Source organism: Sorex fumeus, unplaced genomic scaffold (assembly GCF_029834395.1).
Source record: "Sorex fumeus unplaced genomic scaffold, SorFum_2.1 ptg000061l, whole genome shotgun sequence".
Classification (NCBI taxonomy): domain Eukaryota; kingdom Metazoa; phylum Chordata; class Mammalia; order Eulipotyphla; family Soricidae; genus Sorex; species Sorex fumeus.
This window is the reverse complement of record NW_026606118.1, coordinates 57,935,634-57,950,936: the sequence shown is the minus strand read 5'-3', so window position 1 is coordinate 57,950,936 and position 15,303 is coordinate 57,935,634. Positions and strand designations below refer to the sequence as shown.

General features: G+C 58.2%; 2 protein-coding genes across 2 annotated transcripts in view; one reads left to right on the top strand and one right to left on the bottom strand.

The window, feature by feature from the left end:
- The window catches only part of DLK2 (delta like non-canonical Notch ligand 2), a 442,344-nt gene that overhangs the window by 94,161 nt on the left and 332,880 nt on the right, over positions 1–15,303 (bottom strand). The gene's annotated exons all lie outside the window — the stretch shown is intronic.
- The window catches only part of CUL9 (cullin 9), a 39,764-nt gene continuing 25,012 nt past the window's right edge, over positions 552–15,303 (top strand). The window contains 10 exon segments of the mRNA XM_056126329.1: positions 552–623; positions 3,546–4,155; positions 5,681–5,835; positions 6,114–6,644; positions 7,265–7,400; positions 7,517–7,710; positions 8,372–8,768; positions 9,743–9,935; positions 12,016–12,223; positions 14,893–15,089. Coding sequence (XP_055982304.1) covers positions 3,555–4,155; positions 5,681–5,835; positions 6,114–6,644; positions 7,265–7,400; positions 7,517–7,710; positions 8,372–8,768; positions 9,743–9,935; positions 12,016–12,223; positions 14,893–15,089 — 2,612 coding nt within the window. The 5' untranslated portion in view covers positions 552–623; positions 3,546–3,554.

Genomic DNA, 15,303 nt, shown 5'->3' with positions numbered 1-15,303 from the left:
ATCTGGCTGCTTGATTGGGAAAAAGCCGTTTGGGGCTATTGAAGGAACAGTGGTCGGGTTGGGGGACGGACTCGGCACTGTTTGTTTGGGGGCCACATAGGGTGGCGCCCAGGGAGCACCTGGAGCCAAGAAACCCAGGTGGGCTGCGTGTTAGGCCCTCTATTCATTTGCGCGATTTCGCCAGGTCCTCAGGCCAACACCCCAGAGACTGAACAGGAAGGGTGACAACCAGCTCACATCCTCAGCGAGGGTCTCGGGACCCCGGACGGGAGGCGACTCAAAGGACAGCCCCTGGGGTGGGCGTGCCGGGGGCCGGGTCCCGGCGGACGCGGAAGGGGTGGGGGACCCCCACGGGAAGGGAGGGGGCTGCAGAGCCGACCGCGGCGGGACCGGGCGGGCCGCGGGGCCCGGCGCGCGCTCGCGTGGGCCCCCGCGGGGGCTCCCGGGCAACGGCCCGCGGGCAGCATGCATGCTCCGCGCGCCGGGCTGGGCCTCGGCGGGACCCGTCGGCGGGGTCCGCGCGTGCGCTCGCCGCGTGACCGGAAGGGGGCGCGGAGGAGGCGGGGCCGGGCGAGCGGGACCGGCCGGGGCGGCCTCGGCTGCGGGCGAGCTCGGAGCCCGAGGTAAGCCGGGGGCCGCGGGCCCCGCCGCCGCCGCCGCCGCCGCCCCCTCCCCGCCCCGTCGGCCGCCGCCGCCCGCCGCCCGGCCGCCACGCCCGCCCAGGGGCTCGGCCGTCGCGCCGCGCCCCTCGCCCCCGCGTCGCCCCTCCTGGCCGCCCCCGGCCCCCTCCCGGCCGGCGACTCGCCGCGCTGAGGGCCGCGAGCGGGGACGCGGGGCGGGAGGGGCCGGGACCCGGCTCGCGCGCGGCAGCCCCCGCCCCCGTCCCCGTCCCCGCACGGGGTCCTCGGCGGCCCGCGACACCGACCCCCGAGGCCAGCGAGCGAGCGGGCGAGGGAGCTCGGCGCCGCCACTGGAGTGCGGGGGGGAGGGGTCCCACCCTCGCCCCGACCCCGCGCCCTGCCCCGCCGTGGACGTCCGAGCCCGAGCACCGCCTCCGTCCGTGCCACTCGCCGGACCCGCCGCGCGCCGCCGCGACGAGCCACCCTGGAGGCAGGCGGGGACCCTCTCCCTGCTCTCGTGTCATCTGGGCGCTTGGCTGGCCCTGCCCCTGCCCCCTCCTCGCTGTGGGGCTAGCCCCCCCCCCAACACACACACACACACACACACACACACACCCCGCTTTGTGCCAGCTCCCGGCCCCTCCCCCAAGTCCCCGGACAGGTCCCCTGTCCCCACGCCCGTCTTGCCACTTTGCAGCTTTCCGTTATTCTTCTGCCTTCCACGTGACTTGCCTCACTGCTTCTCGCTCCGCTTGATAGCCTGCTTTCTTTCTTTCTTTCTTTCTTTTTCTTTCTTTCTTTCTTACTTTTTTTTCCTTCTTCTTTTCGGGTCGCACCCAGCGATGCTCGGGGGACCATATGGGATGCCGGGGGTCGAACCCGGGTCAGCCGTGTGCACGGGCCACCCGCCCTACCCGTGGTACTTATCGCTCTGGCCCCACAGCTGATCCTTCTCGTGCTCATCTGTATCCCTTTGCCTCCCTGCTAGCTGATCACTCTATTTCCTTCCCGATTCTCATCTCTCACTTGTCATTTTTTTCTTCCTACCTCTCATCATCTCTCTCATAGCCTTTTTTTTTTTTTGCTTTTTGGGGTCACACCCCGCGATGCACAGGGGTTACTCCTGGCTCTGCACTCAGGAGTTATTCCTGGCGGTGCTCAGGGGACCCTATGGGATGCTGGGAATCGAACCCGGGTTGGCCGTGTGCAAGGCAAACGCCCTACCCGCAGTGCTCTCTCTCCAGCCCCTCATAGCCTTTTTCTTACACTTTATTTTTTCTTCTTGTTTTGGTGTTTGGGCCCCCCAGGGGATGCTCTGGGCTTACTTCTGGCTCTGTACTCAGAAATTGCTCCTGGGGGGGACTGAGACCTTAGGCAGTGCTGGGGGTTGAACTGGGGTCAGTCACATGCAAGGGAAGTTAAACCCCATACTGTCTCTCCAACGCCAAGCTCTGTCTTTAGGGCTGTCTATGTTTCCAGATGGTCATTATTTGCTCCCATTATTTTGGGGTCACACATAGTCGTGCTCAGGGCTTGCACCTGGCTCTGCACCCAGGGGTGACTCCTGAAAGGGCTGAGGGGACCATATAGAGTTCCTGCAACCAAACTGGGTCGGGAGAGTGTAAGGTAATCGCCCTACCGGCTGTACTGTTTTTTCAGCCCCAGTTGTCTTAATTTTTTATTTTTTCTTTGATGTATGCTTTTTAGCCACACCGGGTATGATGTTCAGGGTTTATTCCTAACTGCTCAGGGATCAATCTTGGCAGGACTGGGGGAGATTATACGGTATCAAGGATCGAACCTAGAGCACCCCGGGTAGAGCAAGCATCTTACCCACTGTACCATCCCTCTGCCCCCTTTCCTTCTCTTCCCTGCTCTGTGGTCAGCGGTCACTACTGGTGGTGTTCAAGAACCAGATGTGGAGCTAAGGATTTCTGACTAGGTTGGTCAGGATGCAGGGCAATGGTTTGGCCACACCTGGCAGTATTCAAGGGTAGCTCCTGACTGTATACTCCAGAAATACTCCAGGTGTTGCTTGGGGGACCAGGTGGGATTCTAGGGATGGAACCTGGGTTGGCTGTGTGCAAGGCAAGCACCCTACTGCTGTGAGGCTGGGGGGCTGGTGGTTGGGGCCACACCTGGTAGTGCTCAGAGCTTACTCCTGGCTCGGTGCTCATGGTCACTCTTGGTGGTTTGAGGGACTATATGTGGTTCTGGGGATCCAACGGGTGTTATCTGCATGCAAAGCCAAGTACCTTAACTGTTGTACTATCTCTCAGGTACCTCAATTTCCTCCTCCCCCCAGGTGCAACCACCATTTTCCATTTCCTAACCCACTTCATTTCATCCTCATTATTTTCCCCGTGCTTTTTTCTTTTTTCTTTTTTTTTTTGGCATCACACCTGGCGATGCACAGGGGTTACTCCTGGCTCTGCACTCAGGAATTACTCCTGGCGGTGCTTAGGGGACCACATGGGATGCTGGGAATCGAACTCGGGTCTGCCGCGTGCAAAGCAAACGCCCTCCCTGATCTGGCAAGGAGGAGGAGGAGAGATGATGATGATGATGATGATGATTGCTTTTTGGGTCGCACCTGGCGATGCTCAGGGGTTACTCCTGGCTCTGCACTCAGGAATTACTCCTGGTGGTGCTTAGGGGACCACATGGGATGCTGGGAATCGAACCCAGGTCGACTGCGTTCAAGGCAAACGCCCTACCTGCTGTGCTATAGTTCCAGCCCCTTCTCCGTGCTTTTGTACATTTGAACATGTGTCCACCACTTCCCCCATTCTCTTCTCAGCCTTTTCTCTCTGACCTCTGAATTTGATCATATAACCTACCCGTCATACTCACTCTCTGGAGGTTCTACCCCCTCTGTGTGATTTTCCTTTTCCAGACTCACTCTGTGTTTCTCTCCTTTCCTAGGCGGTCAGCATGGTGGGGGAACGGTGCTCCGGGGACCTCATGATGGTGGTACCCCTGGGTCCGCAGCTGAAGGCGTTCCCCGAAGAACTCATTCGACAGCGGCTTGGCCACGATGGGCGCCCCGAATACCTGATCCGATGGAGTGTCCTCCAGTGTAGGGAAGTTGGCAGAGTGGGTACGGAAGAGGGCAAGGCAGAGTACATCCTCATGTGGCTTTCTGCCCCCGAGGTCCACGCTACCTGCCCCATGCTGATAAGAGAGTGGGTGCTGTCGAAGGGACCTCAGCACGAACCAGTGGGGGGTCTAAGAAGCTTTCCCCGAGATCCAGGCGGCTTGGATGATGCAGCCATGGGAGAGATGGAGGCAGACGTGCGGGCGTTGGTGCGCAGGGCCACCAGACAGTTGGCAGAAGGCGGCACGTCGAGCCACACGGCTGCAGTCCTCCACACCGTCCACGTGCTCAGTGCCTACGCCAGCATCGGGCCCCTCGCGGGAGTCTTCCGGGAGACGGGGGCCCTGGACCTGCTGATGCACATGCTGTGCAACCCTGAGCCTCAGCTCCGCTGTAGTGCGGGCAAGATGCTGCAGGCGCTGGCGGCCCACAGCACTGGTAAGTGATCCTAGGAGGGAGGAGAGGCAGAGTCCCAGCGCCTACTCCTGGAGGAAGCACTGAAGGGGGAGTACTGTGGCTGTAGGGCAGTTCTCAGAATCCTCTGCCTCTCCTACACACACCCCCCTAGTATTGCTTGTTGTTACTGTTTTTGGCATATCGAATATGTCACAGGGAGCTTGCCAGGCTTTGCCGTGCAGGCGAGATACTCTCAGTAGCTTGCCGGGCTCTCCGAGAGGGGCGGAGGAATCGAACTCGGGTCAGCTGTGTCAGCTGCGTGTCCTACCCGCTGTGTTATCGCTCCAGCCCATCAATTCAGTACAAAGGAAAATTAAGAAGTGCTGACAGGTCTGGGGCCGGAGCGATAGCACAGCGGGGAGGGCGTTTACCTTGCACGCGGCCAACCCAGGTTCAATTCCCAGCATCCCATATGGTCCCCCGAGCACCGCCAGGAGTGATTCCTGAGTGCATGAACCAGGAGTAACTCCTGTGCATTGCTGGGTGTGACCCAAAAAAGCAAAAAAAAGAAAAGTAGTGCTGACAGGTATTTGATGATGTAATTGTAGCATGTGGTTTGCTTGTCTGTTACTTTATGCAGTGGCAAAGAGAGTGGAATGGGTTTGTCTGTTTACTTAGCGTTTTGGATGCTCGGCGGTGGTCAGGGCTTACTCTTGGCTCTGTGCTCGAGGATCGCTCCGGGCAGGGCTCAGCACAATAGGCAATGCCAGGGATTGACCTGGGGTCAGCTTTATGCGAGTTACTTTACCCACTGTACCATCTGTTCAACCCCAGGTTTATCTTTTAAAACCTGGTTGAACTTTATTTGTTGGGGCTGTGAAATTAGTTTGGAGAGTTGCAACCAACGTTAAAAAAAAAAGTGTAGAATAGTGGAGAGCATGCTTTGCATGCAGGCGCCCAGGTTCAATCCCCTGGAACGTGGTGCCCTAAGCGCTACCAGGTATGGCTCAACTCCCCCGCCCCCACCCTACTCCAAAGTGTCACGTAATATGTAACAGTTTTGTGGCATGAAATGCAGTCTCAGGTATTTGTTGGGGTTCGTTTTGTTTTGTTTTTGAGGGAGTAGGGAGCATACCTGCTGGTGCTTAGAGTTTACTCCTGATTTTGCAAACAGGGATCACTTCTGGCAGGTCTCAGGGGACCATATGGCATGCTGGGGATAGAACCTGGGCCAGCTGCGTGCAAGGCAAGCACCCTACCGTGGTAAGATTGTTATTATGGGGCTGGAGCTACAGTACGGCAGGTCAGGCATTTGCCTTGCACACAGTGGACCCAGGTTCGATCCCCGGCATCCCCTATGGCCCCTGCATCCTACCGGGAGTGATTCCCTGAGCTCAGAGCCAGGAGTAAACCCTGAGCACCACCCAGTGTGGCCCCAAAACAAACAAAATCTGTTACTATGGTGGGACTCAATTAGAGTCTCTGGTGGAGGGAATAGAGAGCTAGAAAAGGAAGGGGGAAAGTGGTGGGGACCGAGGGGACGCTATGGACTGGCTGTGGTTTACAGGGAGTCGGGCTCACGTCCTTCTGTCACTGAGCCAGCAAGATGGCATCGAGCAGTGCATGGACTTTGACAGCCGCTATACCCTGCTGGAGCTGTTTGCAGAGACCACCTCCTCCGAGGAGCACTGCCTGGCCTTTGAGGGCATTCATCTGCCTCAGGTACCTTGGTGGCCGTCAAGGCCGTGGGTCTCTCTGAACAGGTGCTGTCAGCCCTCCAGCCAGCCAGGGAGCCATGCCCATGCTCACCCTCCCCCGCCTTTAGGATTCCGTCCCGGAAATCTGTTTGCCAGTGCTCCCTGTGTGTTTCTTCCTAAAACTGAAGGGATGGGAGAGCAAGCCAGGCCTTGAGCTGATTCCAGGCAGGAGGATCTAGAGGAAGAGGCTGAGGGATTGATACTGGGAGAAGCTGAGGTTACTCCGGGACCGTGTCCTTGCAGATCCCAGGAAAGCTGCTCTTCTCCTTGGTGAAGCGTTACCTGTGCGTCACGTCCCTGCTGGATGAGCTGAACCATAGTCCACAGCGGGGAGCTGGAGACGGGGGCTCTGTGTCGTTGGCGCCGCCGCCCCCGGAGGACGTGGGTCGGGAGAAGACCCGGGCACAGCGGGAGCTGGAGTTTAGCCTGGCCGTGGGCAGCCTCATCTCCGAGCTGATGCGGAGCTTGGGCTGGGCCTGGAACCTGGGCGAACTGGCTGCAGGGGCCCGACCGCCGGGGCCTGGCCGCTCCATCTTTCAGCCCTGCGTGTCAGGGGCCGGCCTCTCCCTTCCCGCCGTCCCGGTGCCTCCCAGGAGGTCAGACCGGTCCTTCCGCCAGCGCGCAGAGTTCTCCAGCCGCAGTGGCTACGGCGAATACGTGCAGCACACGCTGCGGCCTGGCATGCGCGTGCGGATGCTGGATGACTACGAGGAGATCAGCGCGGGCGATGAGGGCGAGTATCGGCAGAGCAACAACGGCGTGCCCCCCGTGCAGGTGAGGCCTGGGAACAGGGGCTGGCTCAGCCGGGGCAGAGCTGGGGTGTCCATCCAGGTGGGGTGGCACTGGTTAGTTCCCCAAGGAGCAGATGCTGAGGAATGGCCCAAGGATGAGCCAGCGGTCAAGAGACGGGGGAGCTGCCAGGAAAGGCAGAGGAAGTTTGGCGTCACCAGGTGAACCCTGAAGTCTGGGAGATACTTGCAGGGCACACAGGTCACGGGGCCCTCCCCGCTCCCTGGCCTCCGTCTGGATGAGTGTATTGAAGTGGAAGCCACGTGGGCTAGGAAGGGTCAAAGGCAGGGTCTTACTGTGGCACGAAGGAGCCTTTTGCTGGCCAGAGCAATGGAAAAGCATTTGCCTTGCACACGGCCCACCCGGATTCGATTACCGGCCCCCCGTGAGGTCCTGGAGCCCCAGCAGGAGTGATCCCTGAGTGCAGAGCCAGGAATGTGCCCTGAGCGCAGTCAGGTGTGCGTGTTGGCGGGGAGGGGAGCAGGGGGAAAAAAACGAAACTGAGCCTTTTACCAGATGGGGCTTTTTCCCGGCCAGGCCCCTGGGGCCTCTTCAGCCCGCACAGCCCAGCGCCTGGCCTCTCCTGTGCCCTCCTTCCCTCTCAGGTTTTCTGGCAGTCAACAGGCCGCACCTACTGGGTGCATTGGCACATGCTGGGGATCCTGGGCCCCGAGGAGGTGACTGAGGATGCGGCTTCGGGCGCCGTGGAGAAGGGGTCAGCAGAGACTGTCCTGAGCACAGGTAACCTTGGCAGGGGGTGTGAGCACGGCGTCTCTGAGCCGACAAGGGAGTGCTGGGGACGACGTGTGCCCAACCTGGACACGGCCAGCCGCTGAGCCGCCGCCTGTGTCCCGCAGCCTTCCCCCCCTGGGACTGGAAGCCGGTGGACGGGCTCTACTCCCTGCCGTACCTGCAGCCCGAGCAGCAGACGCCCGAGGACCTCCAGCGCTTGAGCCAAGCTGAGTGGTGGCAGCTGCTCTTCTTCATCAGGAAGTTGGATGCCTGTGAGCAGGAGCCGCTTTTCCAGAGCCTCCAGAAGAACCTGGATGAGGTATCGCAGGCCTCAGACACTGAGTAGTTCGCAAGCGGGTTGGAGGTGGGATTTTGTTTTGCTCTGGGGCCACATCCAGTTGATGCTCAGGGCTCACTCCTGGTGATGCTTGGGAGAGCAGCGGGGTGCCAGGGATCGAATTCAGGTTAGCTACGTGCACTAGTCACTATACTGCCTCTGGCCCCTCGAAGTGGGATTCCCCCACCCCCCGCCCCGGGGAGATTGAGCCCAGGGGGTAGAGCACATGCCTCGCTTGTGCATTGCCCTAAGTTCCATCCCCAGCACTCATCTCAGCTCTCCCATCCCCCAGGCACTGCTAAGTGTGGTCACTATTTTTTTTAAAAAATCAATCAGGGACTGGAGTGATAGCACAGCAGGTAGGGCGCTTGCCTTGCATGTGGCTAACCCGGGTTTGGTCCTTGGCACCCCACATGGTCCCCTGACCCCACCAGGAGTGATCCCTGAGTGCAGAGCCAGGAGTAAGCCCGAGCACAGCAGGATGTGGCCCCAAACAAAACAGAAATCAGCAAAGGGCCTCAGGTGGCTGAGGGTCCAGAGGGCCGGCTGGGGAGAGTCCAGTATCTCAGGTGGCCACCCTCTGTTCCTTCCAGAGAGCTTTGTGTCTGCTTGTCCCTGCAACGCACCCCCTCTCTTTTGACAGACCCCGGCTGAGGGAGCCCTGGGCGAGTTGAGCGTGCCGGTCGAGATGGCTGAGGGGCTGCTGCAGGTGCTTCGGGATCGGCTGGAGGGCAGCGCCCTCAGCGACCTTCTCAGCTCCCAGATCTACACCAAGTACGGGCACCTCCCCGATGCACCAAGCCGCTCGCCTTCACAGAGTCACTCCCGGACCCCGGACCCTCAAGAGGAGAGCAAGGCTGAGGCCACCTGCTCGGAGGATGACACCGAGTCCCCCACAGCCAAGGCCGAGTCCCCTCAGGCAGGGGCAGAGGCAGAGGCTGCCGGGAGACAGACTGGGCCTCCCGTGGCGCAGAGTGATTCTCAGCTGTTCAACCAGCTGCTGGCATCGGAGGGCATGACTCTGCCCGCCGAGATGAGCGGTGAGTCGGGCTTGGTTGCAAGGATGGGGAAGCCGACAGGCCCTGGGTGGTCCCCAGAGAAGAGAGGACTCAGGGCAGAGGGTCCAGCAAGGGTGCGTGGTCACACAGGCATGGGAAAGAGATCTCTTTGTTTTGTTTTGGGGTCACACCCAGCAGTGCTCAGCGTTTATTTCTGGCTCTGTGCTCATGGGCCACTCCTGACAGTGCCCAGGAGACTCTGTGGCATTAGGGAGTGGACCAGCCCCATGCAAAGCCAGCACTTGACCCCTGTTCTGGCTCTCCAGCCCCTGGGACCCACCTTCTCTGAGCTTGATTCCGTCTGATGAGTCCCTGCTCCCTGTGGGAGGAGGAACCATCCTCAAGAGCACCTGTGTCTTCCTGTGGGGGCAGTTCAGTCCCTCCCAGGGCACCGGGTGGTCTGGACCAAGTCATAGTCTGGCCTGTGTGTTAGATTGTCGCTGGGATGCCTGGCTTGCACTTGTGAGGCCCTGGATTTAATCGCTGGTTAGAAAAGTTTTCTGCCTTGGAGGTGCCCCCTTTGTTGCTTCTCTTTGCCGTTGTGATGAGCAGAGCTCACACACACCAGGTGGCGGCTCTTGCTGGGGCTCACACATCCTCTTGTGCTCGCACACGTTGTAGAATGCCAGGAGCTGCATGCTTCGTCGGGGCTCCTAAGATCACACATGACAGTGCCACCAGCTCGCACTTGGCAGATGGGATGGGGCCAGGGATCAGACTCCGACTCATACCGTATTGCTGGGTTGTCCCCAGGTTCTCTGCAGTAATTTTGTGTTGTTTGATTCTGTTTGGGGCTACCACACCTGGCAGTGCTCAGGATGCACTCCTGGTTCTGTGCCCAGGTATCACCTCTGGAACCAGATGGGGTGCAGGGAATCGAGCCCAGGTCGGCCTCTGTTGTATCACTTCAGCCCTTGGGATTTTTGTTTGCCTGATGCCCTTTTCTTCTGTTTCAGGAGTGGTCAGAGCTTTGCGAGCCCCTGGTTCCCACAGCAACCTGGATCTGCACGTGGCGGTCATCGGGGCCACGGTGCAGATCTCCAGCTCCAACACCAGCCTGCAGGTGGAAGGGCTCTCTACGCTGTCTCTGGCTGTGGAGGAGGCCACAGACAGGAACCACCCTCTCGTCCGTCCTGACAGAACCCTGAGGTTAGTTAGCATGCAGAGGAGAGGGATTTGGGTTTTAGCTGATGGTAGAGCAGGTGGTGGGGAAAGAAGGAGTCCTTTTGGGGGCTGGAGCGATAGCACAGCGGGTAGGGCGTTTGCCTTGCACGCGGCCGACCTGGGTTCGATCCCAGCATCCCATATGGTCCCCTGAGCACCGCCAGGAGTAAGTCCTGAGTGCAGAGCCAGGAGGAACCCCTGTGCATTGCCGGGTGTGATCCAAAAAAAAAAAAAAGGAGTCCTGTCGGGTGAAGGGAGGCAGCGCGCAGGAGGATGGGTCATTATGGTTCCTGGAGCATGTTTCATGCCGGGTGCCGCACCCACAGTTGCCCTTGCATTCTCTAGTCTCCAGTCACCTAAGAGTTAATGCTGCTTTGGGTCTGGGGCCCACACCCAAACATTTGGCTGTGAGGGCAAGGCTTCGGCCACACTTGCTCCAGCCCTTTGAGCCATCTCCTCAGCCTCCTCAAGTACCTTTTCGTGGGGTCGCGTGGAGTGGTTTGGGACACAGCTGCCCTTGCTGGCTGTTTTCAGGGACTGTTCTCAGGTACGTGCCCATGAACGACCCCTGGTGGTGCTTAGGTACCCATAATGTGTCAGGATTTGAACCAGGCCTGACTGTGTGCTGGGCAAGCACCTGCCCCCCTAAATTATCCAGCCCCTAAAATGTAACTTTCACTGTTTGAGGGTGGAGCGGGGTGTTTCAAACCACACTTGGCAGTGCTCAGGACCCCCTGGTACCAGAGATGGGATCCAGGGCTCCAGCTGACTATGCTCCCCTCCTGGCCCCTGTTTTCGGCTTTTTTTTATGGCTTCCTGACTTTAAGGTGGCATGATCCTATTTCAGAGTATGGAAACACTTTCTTGTTCTTCCTAAAATATATCTACGGTCTTGTTTGGTTTCTATCCATATTTGTTTTAGAGTCTGTTTGCCATTTGCTTTTGCCCGTGGGGTGAGGCAGAACTTGGGCATGGGCACGGTGGGGTATGGGGGATGGGCAAGGTCTCTGCCGTGGTTTACACGCCCCCTCCCATCCTCACTGCCTGAGTACAGCTCCCTCTTATTTCTTGACCTGTTTGGCTACACAGTCACTATCAGAATTTCCTTTTTTTTTTTTTAAAGACGAATTTCATTTTCATCACTAGTTTTTTTTTTTTCTCTAAAACTTCCCTTGACCATTGTTGTTTATTTTCTTCCTGTCCTTGAATCTGTTCGCTACCCGTGCCGGAGCTATAGCACAGTGGGGAGGGCATTTGCCTTGCATGCGGCAACCCAGGTTCAATCCCCGGCATCCCATAATGTCCCCTGAGCACCTCCAGGAGTGATTCCTAAGTGCAGAACCAGGAGTAACTCCTTAGCATCGCTGGGTGTGACCCAAAAGGCCAAAAAATAAATTTAAAAATTTTTAAAAATCAAGAAGGCGTTTGCCTTGAATCTGTTCACCATGATTTAAAAAATAGGGGCCGTGGTGATAGTACAGGGTTTTTGCCTTTTACGCAGCCAACCTGGGTTTGATCCTTCACATCCCATGGTTCCCCCCTAAGCACCACCAGGAGTAATTTCTGAACTCAGAGCCAGGAATAACCCCTGAGCATCACTGAGTGTGGCCCAAAACTAATTAAAAAAAAAAAAGCAGGGGCCATAGTACAGAGGTTGCATGCTTGCCTGGAAATGTGGCTGACCCAAGTTCGAATCCTGGAATCCCATATGGTTCCCCAAGCCCGTCCGGGAGAGATCCCTGAGCACAAAGCCAGGAGTGAGTCCTGAGTACTGCCAGGTATGGCCTGCCCAAAAGTAAATAAAACAAAGCTCCTTAAGCACCTTGGCCTGACAATATGATCAATTTTGCAAATCGGCCGGGTTCAGGAACCCGTTTGCTTCCTTCCTGAGATTGGGAGCCAGAGGCCGCTGGACCATAGAGGAGTGGAGCAGGACCAAGGCGGGGTGGCCTGTCGGAGTGGGGTGCAGCACCAGCTCTTAGTGGGCTGAGACCAGGTGGGCGGGCTGGCGTGGCTCCCAGGCTGTGGACCCTGTCTCCCCCACAGCGTGCTGTCTCTTTCTCAGGGAGAAGCTAGTGAAGACACTGGTGGAGCTACTGAGCAACCAGGTGGGGGAGAAGATGGTGGTGGTGCTGGCCCTGCGCCTCCTCTACCTGCTCATGACCAAGCACGAGTGGCGCCCACTCTTTGCCAGGGAGGGCGGCATCTACGCCGTGCTGCTGTGCATGCAGGAGTACAAGGCTTCCATCCTGGTGCAGCAGGCGGGGCTGGCGGTGAGTGCGCCCAGCCTGGTGGCAGGGCAGCGCGGGAATTGCTGGAAGGTACAGAGGGATTTAGGAGAGCCTGTGGAAGTGCCTAGGGGATGCAGTGCATGTTTGGAGGAGGAGGAGGAGAAGGTAGGGGCCAGAGAGAGAGTACAGTGGGTAAGGCACTTGGTTTGCATGTGGCTGACCCCGGCTTCATCTCTGGCAGCCTACAACGCGCCCCCAGCAGTGTCAGGAGGGACCCCTAGTCCAGAACCAGGAGTTATCCCTGACCACTGCTGAGTGTGGCCTCCAACACTGAAACAGAACAAAAAACTGTCTTCTTCATGATTTGATTTGAGTTTTTGTGTGTGCTGGGTGGATGGTTACTTTGGTCTCTGTGCTTGTGGGTTACTCCTGGCAGTGCTTGGGGAACTTTTCCATGCAGAAGTTGAACCTGGGCCTCCTTCATGCAGAGCATGTGCTCCGGTCCTTTGAAGGCTCTCGCGAGCCAAGAAGAGAGTGTTTATGAATGGCTCCTGCATCTGGACAGGGGCAGCAGGGCCAGAGAGATACAGGGATGAAGGTGCGTCGCTTCAGCACTGGCATCCCAGTTTGAAGCCTAGTACCACATACAGTCCCCTGCGCACCAACCAGGAGTGACCCCTGAGCACCGCCAGATGTGACCCCCAAGCCCCAGAATAACAAGAATGAACCAGGCTGCAGGCTGGGTGAGGCGGTGTTTACTAAGTGGGAGAATGTGGCGACATAAGAGGGCTGAGGGGGTCAAGAGTTGCACTCTCAGGTATGTTGGATTTCCCACGCGTGTTTTCACTGCTGGGTGTTACCTCTGATTCAGCAAGCTGACAAGCCGGCTAACAAAAAGACTCGTCTTTCTGCCTGCAGCCAAGTATTTTTCAGCCTTAGATTCTAAGGCTGAAACAAATTCTTACTGGATTTGTTACGACAAAGACAGCTGTGCCACTGCCTTGCCACTCTGAGCCCAGAGAATAAAAAGGGCTGCAGAGACCAGGGGAGCTTCCAGAAGTATCGGCTTCCTGGGGCCAGAGCACTAGTACAGCAGGTGGGGTGTTTGCCTTCCACGTGGCTGATCCAGGTTCAATCCCCGGAACCCCACATGGTCCCCTGAGCACCACCAGGAGTAAGTGCTGAGTGCAGAGCCAGGAGTAATCCCTGAATACCACTGGATGTGGCCCCAAAAAGTATTGGTTCTCTATTGCACACATGTATTCATGTGCGTGTGCACATGTGTGCATAAGCGTGTGTGTTTGGGGGTTGATGGGGAAGCTTGGTGCCATACCCGGCATGCTCGTTGCTCATGTGACCTTACGCTGTGCCGGAGATGGTGGGGTGCAAGGCCCCGTGCTTCATCTCTGGCCACCTTGCTCACTTTGACTCCCGAGAGGAGTGCCGGCTACGGGGAGGCCTGGGTTGCATGTGTTCCCCGTGGCCTGAGGGGGCCTCATCCCTCAGTGCGGTGCCTGTTGGGGATCCCCTCTCTCCCCCCAGCCGCAGGTAACACAATGCATGCACTCACGCCAGACTTCCCTTTAGGGCTCCTGCTGGTTGCAGCTCCCCCCAGAGCTGCCAGGCCATCTGAGTCTTGGCCCTGCCACTTGAAAGAGCTCCCAGCCCTTTCTGATGGCCTGACCAAAGCAGAGGCCCTGACCCTCAGTTCGGCCTCTTGCCCTGCAACAGACGGGCGGCATTGCAGTTAACAAGTTACAGTTATAAGAGACCGTCCGCAGAATTCATTTAGGGGCACTGAAGAGAGCGCGCCTCTTCGGCAGGACTCACCATACGGCTGGTTCTGGTCTCCTCCATCCCCACAGGCAGTTACGACCCCCGAGGGGTTGCGCCTTTGCCAAGAGAGGCAGTTTCCACCAGAATCACTCTAATGCCAGGATCTTCCTCTGGATGTCGTTTCTCTGTGGCCCCTACCAACAAGTTAACACATCACCAGATTTTTTTCCCCTCCAAATCTAAGGGACTCTGTCCATGAGACATTCACGGGTCTGGTCGAGGAGTCTGTGGAGGCTTTGGGGCAAGGGGAAGGGGGACTCCTGGAGAAAACAGAGTAGCCTGGAGGGGAGGTGCCGAGAGAGAATTGAAGGGGACAGGAAGCTTTCTTGTTTAATGATGGGGCAGAGGGAACCGTCAGGGAACAAGAAGTTTTGCAGAGGGGCGTAGGGTCAGGAGCAGAGACAAGAGAAACTTTTATCTTTGTTATTTTTTTAGAGGGGGGCGTACGTGGCATTGCTGGGCCTTACTCCTAGCTGTGTGCTGGGTGTGGTAAAAGGCCCCCACCTGAGGGGAAGTCCCAGGAACCCCTCTGCCCCTCCCCACATGGTATACTTGACCTGGGACCCTCAGATCGTGTTTGTTTGCTTTCTGTGTAAACTGAAGGGATGGACTCCTACATGGTGCCTCTAGGTCCCTTCATTACTAACTCTGCCACATGCCCCCGTCACAGGCACTGTTCTTTATTTGGGCTTCTGTTGTTGTTTGGTTTGGAGCTACACCTGGCGGTGCTCAGGGGTTACTCCTGGCTCTGCACTCAGGGACCATTCCTGGTGGGCTGGTGGAGCACCCTATGGGGTGCCAGGGATCGAACCCACATTGACTGTGTGCAAGACAAGAGCCCCGCTCATCGTGCTGTCTCTCCGGCCCACTCACAGGCGCTGAAGATGCTGGCCATTGCCAACTCCTCGGAGATGCCCACTTTCGTTCCTGGCCAAGAGTCTCTCCCCCCGTTGTTTGACGCCCAGATGACCAGAGAGATCTTTGCCAGCATTGACTCGGCCACCCTCCCGGGCACCGACAGTCTGCTCCTGACCATTCCCGCGGCTGTGATCCTCATGCTGAACACGGAGGGGTCAGGGCACCGCCCTCCCCGCCCCCAACTCCTGCTCAACCCTGGGTCCCGCAGAAATTCCCCTCACACTGCGGTCCCTGGATGAGCCGCGGGGGGCCTTCCCTCTGGTGGGCAGAGAGGCCACATTGTTGGGGGCAGGAGGTTTCCCAGAGGGTGCCCTGACCTCCCTCCCTGGGGTAGCCAGGGCCACGCCCCGTCGTCCTGGCTGCAGGAA